This window comes from Nesoenas mayeri (genome assembly GCF_963082525.1).
Source record: "Nesoenas mayeri genome assembly, chromosome: 7".
In the NCBI taxonomy this organism is placed as follows: Eukaryota; Metazoa; Chordata; class Aves; order Columbiformes; family Columbidae; genus Nesoenas; species Nesoenas mayeri.
Genome location: NC_137551.1, coordinates 24,810,695 through 24,821,715, shown reverse-complemented (window position 1 = coordinate 24,821,715; position 11,021 = coordinate 24,810,695). Strand labels below are relative to the sequence as shown.

Sequence of the window (11,021 nt, the reverse complement as noted above, 5' to 3'; positions counted from 1 at the left end):
GCGAAAAATACAGATCCTTTGCAATTTAGGGCGAGGGGTTTTAAGCGGCGCGGTGGGAACGATCCGGCGCGCCGGGAAAACGGGTAGGGGGACCTCCCGAGCTGCGGCGAAGTGCGCGAGACACGGCCTCCCGTCCCGAGCTGCGCCGCCGGTAAATGGGTTTCTCCGGGGGGTGCGGAGCGGCGGGAGCCGGGGAAACCAGAGTACCGACAGAGCCGTTAACGGCGGAGCCACCGGACGGTAACGACCAGAGAAGCGCCTGGGAAGGCCCCGCGAAGCCCCGGCATCGGGACACTCACCTGCCCGGCGTGCGCGCCCGGCTCCCCGTGGCCTTGTCTCAGCGCCGATCCGGGCCCTGCGAGGCGACAGGATTTTAATCACAACGAAATTTATTACCTGGGATCACCCGCCCCTCTTTCGGTGCGCCCTCTCCCCTCGCCGCAGAAGCGCTGAGCCCTTGGAGGTGTTCGGGGGCCGCAGGGCGCGGTCGCGGGGCCGCGGCACCCCCTGCCGCGCCGCACCGGGTTGCTCGGCCGGTGCTCGGCGCGGCCCCGGGACAAGGGGACTCGTGGTGGGGATGGGGCTCGGCAGACTCACTCGGCGCGTTACTCGCCGGCACGGCGGCGTACTGGCTGCATGGAGCTGCTCGCCGCCCGTTACCGGCGGGAGAAACGAAAGAAACAGAAACGAAACGAAAGAAAACGAAAGAAAACGAAACAAAAAAACAAATGGTGCATGGTAGCGCTTTCCACCCAAGGTTCGCATCGCCGCGGCCCCAGACTGCCCGTCCGACCCGACCCGGCTGGGCCTGGCGCTCGCGGGCCTGCGGGGCCCGATCCGGCAGCGGCGGCGGAACGCGCCCTTACCCGAGCGCGCGCTGCGCAGCGGTTGCGGCGATCGGGGGTGAGCGGCAGATTGGCCGGTCGCGGGGGGATCTGCGCGAACACCGGCGGGGGGCACCGGGGCTGCCAGGGGATGCGGAGCGGGTTGGCTACATGTACGCCGCACGACTACGTTCCGTCCGGAACGGCGGGGCCACCATCCGCTCCAGGAGGAGCGCGGGGCGGCGGAGGCGAACCTCTGCGCTGCGTCCCGGGCGGCCCGAGGCACTTGCGGGGCCGTGCGGCCGGCGGGCCGCCGTACTGGCGGGGCGGGGAGGCCGGGCCGGTGGGCCGCACGTGCTAGCCCTCCCGGGGCTAGGCCGAGCCGTCTGTGGGCAGGGGCCAGCGGGGCGCACCGGGGGTCCCTACCTACCTACACGTGCTTAGCACTGGGAGGCGCGGCGGCGGCGGCCGCGGCTCTTTGCGGGGACCCCGACCCCGGCGCACCGTCCCCGAGCACGCCGGTCGGGTACCGGGCCGGCGGGTCGCTCCGCGGGGAAGCGGCCTCCCCAAGCGCAGCCTTAATACATTGCTATTTCTGGCCGGGCGGCCGGAGCCGGGCAAGGGGCCGGCTCTGCCTCCCCCTCCCTCCAATAGCGAGGCCGCCCCCGGCCCCTCCTCGCCGTGACGTGCCGGCCCGGGGCAGAGGAGGCTCCCGAGCCTTTGGCTGTCCCTGCAGAAGCTGTAACAAAACGCAGACCCCCAGCGCCGGGCTAATGGAGGCAACTTAGACAGGAGCAGGCACGGCCCCTCGTCTCTCGGCGCTGCCTGCTCCCCCCGCACCGGGCGCGGCGCTCCCCGCCGAGCCGGTCCCGCGGGACTGCCTGACCGCTTGCGCTGCCCTGATGATGTTACCGAGCCCCGTCACCTCCACCCCCTTCTCTGTCAAAGACATCCTCAACCTGGAGCAGCAGCAGGACCCGCACTATGGGGCCCAGCTCCCGCACCACCTGGAGCACCACTTCCACCCCGCCGCCTGCCTGCTGGCGGCCGCCGACGGCGCCCGCTTCTCCGACGGCGAGGAGGAAGAGGACGAGGAGAAGCTGTCCTACCTGAGTCCTATGGCAGCGCCCGGCAGCCAGGCGGACGCGCGGATCTCGGCCGACAACTATGTGCACGCCGTGCTGCGCGGCTCCTGCGAGGCCCCCGGCCCGGGAGAGGAGCTGGACCCCGCGGTCCGCGATCCAAGTAAGTATCGGCCCCGCCGCGCTCCCCTGCACCGCCCCGCACTGCCGGGACGGGCCCGCGCTGGTTCCCCACGGTGCGTTCCCAGCCCGCTGGGCATCGCCGCGCGAAGCGCCGCTCCCGGCGCTGCGGCCGGGTCCCCGCCGCCGGGTCCCCTGGGCATGTCCAGCCGGGACTGGCAGGTCGTAGGGCTGCCACCGCCCTTCTTCACGCCACGCTCACCACCTCCCTGGTAAGCGCCTCCGCGGAAAAGCTCTCCGCTGGGCTCCGAACCGGAGCTGCCGGATCAGGCCCACGCTCCACAATTTCGGTAGTGGAGAAGGAGGAACGGGGCGAGTTAGGCCCAACCTGCACCCGCTGCGGCAGGGGTCTCCGGGAGCGAGGCGGCAGAGCAGGTGCCCGGCGCCGTTCGCGGTGCGACCCGGGTGTTGGCCCCGCGGCGCCGCAGCAGCTATCCCGCCGGCGACGGGGAGACGTGCCTTTCCTCGCAGCCCGAACCGCCCCTTCCCAGTCACAGGCGCTGCCGATGGTGGCCGGTCCCGGCGCTGCCTCCCCGCCCGCACCGCGGTTGTCTGACGGGCGCGTGTCTGTCCGCGGCGCGGGCCTCTCGCCCGCCGGTGGGGCCCGTCGGAGCAGCGGGCGCCCGGCGTCGGCGAGGTGCAGCTGTGACCTGTGCTCCCCCGTGCAGAGATCTGCGTCCTGAAGAAGCCGCTGGATGCCGCGGAGAAGGCGGAGGAGGTGGAGAGGCCAAAGCAGCGAAGCCGGAGGAAGCCGCGCGTTCTCTTCTCCCAGGCGCAAGTCTTCGAGCTGGAGCGGCGGTTCAAGCAGCAGCGTTACCTGTCGGCGCCCGAGCGGGAGCACCTGGCCAGCAGCCTCAAGCTCACGTCCACGCAGGTGAAGATCTGGTTCCAGAACCGGCGCTACAAGTGCAAGCGGCAGCGGCAGGACAAGTCGCTGGAGCTGGGTGGCACCGCGGCCCCGCCGCCGCCGCGCAGGGTGGCCGTGCCCGTGCTGGTCCGCGACGGCAAGCCGTGCCTCGGTGGGTCGCAGGGCTACAGCTCAGCGTATAACGGGCCCTACTCCTACAACGGTTTCCCCGCTTACGGCTACGGTAACGCTGCTTCCTACAACCCCGGCTACGGCTGCACCTACCCGGCGGGCACCGGCGGCGCCTCCATGCAAGCCGCCTGCAGCCCTGCGGCGGCCGCCGGTCCCTTCGTGAACGTGGGCGGCCTGGGTGGCTTCGGCGGCGGCCAGCCGCTGCACCAGGCGGCGGCGGGGCCCTCCTGCAGCCAGGGCGCACTGCAGGGCATCCGGGCCTGGTAGCCTGCAAGCACTGAGGGCTGGGAGCGGACCTGCAGGACGGCCCGGCAGCTCCGGGGCCCCGTTATCACCCGCACTGCAGCCCGGCTGTGCGCTGCGCAACGCGCGCCCTGGACCGAAGGAGCGGCGGCGGCAGAGGGACGGCGCGGCGGGACTCCGGCGCTCCCGCGGGCCGCGGTGCGAGGCCGGCGGCGAGTGGAGCGGCGCAGCAGGACGGGGCCGCCCGAGCTCGCAGCAAGGCGCCGCCGCCCCGTGGAGCCGCCGCGACGGCCGAGCGGGCCGGAGCCGATCGCACCGCGTCAGCGGAGCAGCTTTGCTTGTAAAAAGCCGACGGCGGGCCCCGGGGGTGCCGCGGCCCCTCTATCTACTCTGTATCGGTTACTGCCAGCGCCAGCTCGCCGAGTCAGCCAATAAACCAGGTGCAATATCTGCCGCCCGCTCCTCCTTCGGCCAGCGGCCGGTGCCCGGCGGGGCCGGGGCTGGTGCCCGGCGGCGGGGCAGTCGCAGCGGCGTGCCCGCGGGGCAGGGCGGCCCGGCCGGCTTGTGAGCGTGCCAAGGGCGCTGAATGGGGCCGCGCAGCTCAGAGCCGGGCCCATTGTGGCCGCCGGGCCGGCGCTGAAAGGAGCCGCCGAGGAAGGTAGCGGGAATAGGCGCTTATTGGATTCGGGAACAAAAGGTGTGGCAGGGAGGCAAGGGACAAAGGGGCCCCGGCGCCGAGATTGACGGGCCGCTTTGCCCCCCACTGAGGCCCAGGCCCGGCGCTTTATGCGCGGGGGCTGCAGAAACGTGCTGGGTTTTGTTCCCCTTTCTGGGAGCACAGGAGGAGAGGAGGGGGGTCCGCGGGCCGCTGATTAGGGCCGGCCGGGCCGAGCAACCTGAATGCCGGGGCATTATTGCTACATGTTCAGCCATTTCTCTCGGCTGCAGGGGGAGGAGGCGGCCGAGGCCCCCGAGCCCCGCGGGACCGGCCGCGGTGTCGCCCCCCTCCAGCCCCGTCCCGGGCCGCCCGTCCCGCCGCCGGGGAGCTCTTGGGGCGGTCCCGATCCCGCCGCCGCGGCCGTGCCTCTGCCGTACGGGTACCGCCGAGAGCCGCCGCCGGGACCGGAGCCGCACCCGGGGCGGGCTGGACACCCGCGGAGCTCTATCTGGCCCGCCCCGGGTGACAGCGGAGTCCGGAGGCATGGAGAGCCCTCTCGCACCGTCCCGCGTGTCTCCTTGGCCGCAACACTAGAGCTTCCGAAGGTGTTTGCAGCGGGATCTTCTCGGAGCCGCCGGGATGGACGCAGCCCAGGGGCTTGGTATGCCTCTCCCCTTGTCCAGCGATGCCCACCGTGTCCTACCCTGTCCTCCTCATGTGTGTCGTGCGATTGTCCCTCCGTCACGAGCAGAGAAACAGGTTTTGTCACCTGCCATGGAAGAAGCAGCAGGTTACAACCATTCGCACTGCTAAACCTGGTTTTATGCTCTGCATTTTCACCGCACAAACTGAACGCTCACCCTTGAGGTTTGCTGCTTGAAAAGAGCCAGATAAATTATTTTAGCTGCAACATTGTGGGGACAGAGCGGGCAAGCAGCAGGCCCCAGCTTGGCCCAGCACCCCGCTGTCCCACCACCCGCACCGAGGCCAGCAGGCTTCGCGAGGCCGGTGCTGGGAGAGGATGCGGCACACCCAGCCGATTGTTTGCTGGATGGCAGCAAGGTGTCGCGGGAGAGGAAGCCCAGGCCCCTCTCTTGGCTTTCGGAGATGAGTGGTTAATGCCCTGTGGTCTCGTGGGTAGAAACAGGATAGCCAAGAACAAAGATACGTAATGCTTTCTCTTCGTGGCAGCGGTCAGGCTGGACAGATTTGTCTCTGCCATAGGAAAGAGTTGCATTTTCCTCCATGTTCTGCCAGACTGTTGTCTGCAAAAACAGGGGACCCATGTGAGTACATGCCTTGGTGTGCAAGCCAGAGAAATCCTAACCACAATAAAAGCTCCTCCAAAATCAGGCTGTGTGAGAGGACCTCCCAATTTAGCATATCTCCTCCAAGTACGTGGCAGCTGGTTAGAAATCCGCTGCATCCTCAGCAGCACTCAGATGCTCCAGATGAGACCAGAGCCCTGGCATGGGACACGCTGCCCATGTCTGTAGCCACAGCCTCTGGAGCATGGACAGTTAAGTAAATCAAAGGGGTACACAGGGACCCCATGGCCACATTGTAAGAAGCAATGCTAGGCAGTATGAGCATTATCAAACACCAAAATGGCCGTAGGCATGAGGTCAGTATTGTGCTGACCCCACTGACACCTGATGACACTCATGTGTGTTCCCCAGCCCTGCTCTCCCCATGTGAAGCTGGAGCAGAATCCAGCCAGGGGATGCCGAGAGGCCTCACTGCAGGCCGATGAGGCGCGGTGGTGGAAGGTTCTGGATATCCACCATAGGAAGCCCCATTCCTGGGACAGATCCCAGCTGAGCTGTCTTACCAGCTCAGACTGGGGGGAGGGCAGGGGGTTAGTGGGAGGGATCCCTTTGCAGACTCTCGCCCAAAGCCCCTGAGCTGATGTGGAGGACGGAGCAGCACAAAGAGCTGGCGGTGCCGGAGGGCCCGGAGCAGGGCAGCGGAAGTGAAGTGCTCCAAAGAGGAGGAACAGCCAGTGGAGGCTGGTGGGAGGGAGATGATGGGAGACTGCAGATTGGACAGTCTGCCCAGGGAGGGGAGATACAATGGAGGGAAGTCATTGCCTGGCCACATTGGAGGCAGCGCCCATCCGTGACGTACCCCGTCCCCTGTGCCCCAGGGTAAAGCGGGGTGCTGCAGGCGGGACGTGATACAAGAGGCACAGGGTGCTGGTGCAAACTCTTCTGGCATGGCCCTGCTGCGGTGGTGGTACATCTCGGGGGGATGGGGAGGGCCATAGTCAAGGGGCAGAGAGCGCATGTTGTTTCTTCTTAGTCAAACGGGGATTTACTGCTGTTTGGGAGTCAGGGAGGGGAAGTGCTGGTTGATTTCAGACAGCGATGAGATTCCCTACAACAACAGAGTGACTTAAAGAAAAGGAGGGACTGGGGTTGGCCAGACTTTAACTACCAGGCCTGAGTCCCGCTCTGTGCATGGGCTCCAATTCTGTTTTTCATTCAGGGTTCCTGGCCAAGGAGGAGCCCATGAGCAGAACTTGCCTCTGTCCAGTGGTTTCCAAGAAGGCTCTATCCAAATGCCAGTGCTCACTGGTTTTGGGAGGCCTCTCCGTCGTGCCCAGGATTGCATGCAAGTAGCACTGCTCCCTCTGCAGCACTGCAGATGTGCTCTCGTTTCCTCTACTTCCTGACATTTATTTCATTCCTCCCCTGCAGTGTGGTCATCTCGCTCCCTCGTACCCTTCATCCTTCTCTCTTCACCACCTACTTGCTGCCATCAGCAAGGAGCTCACCTGGGCATGGAGCAAGATGCCTGCTCCCAGTGAGGCTGGCAAGTTTGGGCATGAAGCTGGGCAGATCTCACTGAGTTTTGGTCCCATCTACTTCTGTCTGGGCACAGTCAACTCCTGCTGCTTTGGGGCTGGCAGCCTGGGGACCCATCTGCATGATGGGGCAGTGCCTGGCTCTTGCCCTTCTGTGTTGGAGCTGGGTTGGGGTGGCAGCTCCTGCTCTGCAGGGTTTCCCACCATAGCCACCCTGTGCTATGAGCTGGGAACTGCTGAGGCTGCTCTGTGGAACTGACAGCTCCTCCTCGTGATGACAATGCGCGCTTGTCACACAAGCACTCTCCAGTGCCAAGAAGGCCTGTGGCCAGGCATGGATCAGGTAATTAATTAAAATATTGGTACATGTGCTGTGGAGCCTCCAGCAAGGGTTTCTCCCCCTACTTCCCTGCCTGCACGAGGGCCAGGGACCTGCCTACCTTTCTTGGATAAGCCACAGACCCTCTCCAGTCCTCCAGCCTGTCCTGTGCATCACAACATGACTACACCTGTTCCTTCTCTCCTTCCTGCATCAGTGAGACCAGGCACAGCACTGCTATGAGAGATTCAGGTGACCCCTCCAGAGAAGGGGACTGCATCTTTGTCCCCTCCAGACCATGGCTGAAGGCCAGAGCTGCCCTGGGGCTCAGCTGGAGCCCTTCCTGGCTATGCCCTGCCACCTTCCCCTGCCTGGGCAACGGGCAACAAAATCCACAGTCGCTTTCCCGTGGATGACCCTTTGTCGCACCCGGAGCTGCTGCAGGGGGGCGGTGCCAGAGCCAGAGGGGTCCCTGGCTGCTGGCGAGGTGCTGCCAAGGAACTCCAGGTCCCCTGGGCTGACAGCTGGGACACTGCTCCCGGGCCTGTCCCCAAGCGAGATGCGCCACCGCCATCTATCGGCAAGCACCCGGGGACAGGGAATGACAGGTATCCCTCTGTCCCCGCCACCTCATTCTACGGGGACTCTGCGTCTGGTGTTGGCTTGGTCCGGGGGTGCCCGAGTGCCCCTGCGAGGCTTGGAAGGCTGCAGAGCAATGGGGCAGGGCTGTGTGCCCCCACTGGCGTCGCTTCCCTGGCGCTGGTGACAGCGATGGGACATGTTGGGCAGCGGGAAGGCTGGGCTGGTTGTGTTGACTCCCGGCAGGCTGGTGTCTCCCCACAGCTGAGCTCTATGGGAGCTGGAGTCCCCCAATACACGCAGGAACTTTGCTGCCGTGAGCAGCATCGCTGGGGCTTGTACACAGGGTGAAAGGAAAGCATGCACATGTGCCCCCACTGTGGTGGGAGAGTCGGGGACAGGGCCAGCATCCTCTCCCAGATTCTAGCCACTGTGCAGGTCCTTTTCTAGTGAGCAATGTTCTGGTCTCTCTGTTTTATTAACTGAGCACAAGCATCCAGCATGTCTTTGTGAGAGACCCAGAAGGTTTTTAGCTCTGATTATCTTCTCTTTTCCAGAGTGGAGCAATTGACCCAACACCAGGAGCACCCCCCCAAAGCTCCTGATGCCCCAGCACTGCCTGCAGCCTCCAGCTACCTCGTTCACCCCAGCAAGTCTTAGCCCAAGGACATTTATGATGGCTGTGGTGTCCATTTCCTGGTGCCTGTGTCCTCACGAGAGGGTGCTGTGTTCCTGCTGGAGACACAGCCCAGTTTTGGCCTGATTCCCTACTGCCTCCCCTTTTTCTAGCCCTTGGCAGTGCTCCAAGCAACATACCAGTCAGGTCTAATGGGCACCTAAAGGTGCTGGGGACAGAGGAGAAAGCTGCTTGGGTTTGCATTTCTCTGGGCACTCATGTAGCTGTGCCAGACAGCCTGTGCCCTGCCGGGAGGCTCTTATGTCAGCCCATGTGCCACGGGTGCCCCAGGGGAATTGCAGGGTTTCTCTGGGGCTAGCACCGCTGGCAGTGCCATACCTGCAGGCATGCTGGGCCCGGGAGATTAAGGCTGGAGCCCCCCCATCTCCTGGAACAGCCCTTCTTTCAGCTGCTTTTGAGACTGATTCCAGGGCAGGCTGTAGTGTCACCACGCACTTGAGCTGTCCCCACTGTGCTTAGCTGTGTGCCCTTGGGAGAGTGATCCCTGCTGCCACCCCTGTCTCACCTTCACGCAGCCCAGGAGCAGCTCTTCTCCCACCTCTGCCACCTCCCCAGTGTGACATGCTGGCTGTCCACACCCAGCTCCAGCCAGGCAGCATCTACCCAGAGCTACTTTGCAGCCCCTTGTTGGGCAGCTGTGACACCTAACCCTGTGCCAAGTGTGAGTATTACCAAAATCTCCCCATCAAACCAGACACACAGGGGATTGCTTCCTCTGATGGCTCTTTACAGCCAATAAAGCAGGTTTTCAGCCTTGGTTTTACCTTTCAGGCTACGTTCCCTGCATCCCTGCACCTCTGCGATGCTCAGCCGGAGTCACACAGGCTGGGACCAACCCAGCCAGGGGTTGTCTCTCAGTGGTTCGACTCAAGCAGCAATGTGGGTCAGAAGAAGGTTTACCAGAGCCCACCAGAGGCAATGTCTGCTCTGTGTCCAGGCAGCGCCAGCGCCCTTGTTTTCCACCGCTGCAAGGCCGTGGGGTCATGAGAACTTGTACAACTTTATTGGGGTCTGACAGAGCCCTGAGGAATCCCAGAGCCGGGATGGGCTGGAGCTTGGAGGGAGGCTGGGAGCCTACCTCTATGTTACCCATGGACTCCCACCACCTCCTCCCACTGAGCAGGGCTGTTCAGCACCCACTACAACAGGGCTGGGGGGCAGGAAAGCTCAAGGTAATCCAAGGCACAAGCAGGGGAGGTGCAGGGGTGCAGTTTGGCAGGGCAGTGCCCTTGCTTCCCTGCCTACCACAGAGCAGGGCCAGCAAAGGCCCCTGTGGGCTGGGACCCAGCACCATGTGTGGTCAGGAGCCCTTCAGCCCCCAACTGAAGGTACGGGGCAGATGTGCTGGAGGGGCCTTCCCCTCTTGCTCTGGGGGAGATGAAGCCCCTCCCAGCTCCCCTCACCCCAGCTCTGCCCTTACCGCACGGGAGCACAGGCATCACCTCAGGAAGGTGGCTGGGGGCTCCTGAGCTGCTCCTGGCTCGGCAAACTCGGGCTGCCTGAAATAGCTTGGGCTTGTGCCATGGCAGAAGTGCAGCAGCCCCAGATCTGTCACCCGGAGCAGGACAAGGCCAGCAGCACTGCCTGGCTCTGCCTGCTCGGGGGCTGTGGGGCTCACCCCCACCTGGGAGCCCCCCCAGCACCAGTGGCAGGACAAGACAGGACTTGAGGGAGGCAGCTGGGCACAGGAAGTCAGGACAGCAAATCCCTGCCTGTGATGGATGTGGCCCGGGATCCTGCAGGGAGATGAAAGGAAAAGGGGTTGTCTCCAAAATTCTGTTGGGCTGAGCATAGCTGCTTTTCTGGAAAGTCAAAAATAGTGTCTTTGCTCAGAAGAGGCTGTAGGAGGGATCTCACCCAAAGTGCAGCCAAATACCTAGGAGGCCACAAGACAGACCCAGAGCAGCGTGGCTTCACCAAGGCATTATCAGACCTTGGAAAGGCAGTGGCCATAGCTGAACCAGCCAATAACTCTGTTAGCCCTGGGCATCTCATCACATCAAAGATGCCAGAGGAACTGGGCTGGCTGGTGAGGGGACACCCCACCCTGGCAGAGCTGGGGAGCAGCTGCACCTGCCTACGGCCAGCCCTTGGTCTGTGGCAGAGGTTCAGCTCAGGGGATGGACATGGCAGCAGGACAGGGGTTTTCCAGTTTTTTGTGGCCCAAGGGATATTTGGAAACGCCCTGGGCAGTTCTGTCATTCCTGCAGAGCCAGACCCCTCACAGGCAGCACCATCCTCTGCCGGGCTGTTGCTGCCTGCGCTGGCAGAGCACTGGGAGACCAGCAAAGCCATGCCATTGCCAGAGGCCAGCTGGCAGCAGCTCTGCTGTGCTGACTTATCATATCCCCATTACCCGGGGTCTCGCTTCCTCCCCCAGCACTTCTGTGAGCAATTATTCCTGGAAACATCCTGGAGTCACCTTCCATCATGCCGTCGCCTGTTGACATTTATAGAGCTTCTTCTAGCAGCTGATGGATTTAATAGTGTGAACGTCCCTTCTCCCAGCTTGTGTTTATGCCTTTCCCTTTGTGGGGTCTCTCATTACCTCAGTGCAGGGTGAGGGCTAAAATTGAAGCTGCAGCTCTGCTGCC

The 11,021-nt window shown here is 63.9% G+C and overlaps 1 protein-coding gene across 1 annotated transcript; it reads left to right on the top strand.

The window, feature by feature from the left end:
• Positions 1-1,726: 1,726 nt before the first annotated feature.
• NKX2-3 (NK2 homeobox 3) lies at positions 1,727-3,392 on the top strand (the record flags this gene model as incomplete). Its single annotated transcript, XM_080347409.1, has 2 exons — positions 1,727-2,069; positions 2,755-3,392. 2 exons carry the CDS (start codon positions 1,727-1,729, stop codon positions 3,390-3,392), a joined length of 981 nt encoding a protein of 326 aa, XP_080203535.1.
• Positions 3,393-11,021: the final 7,629 nt, after the last annotated feature.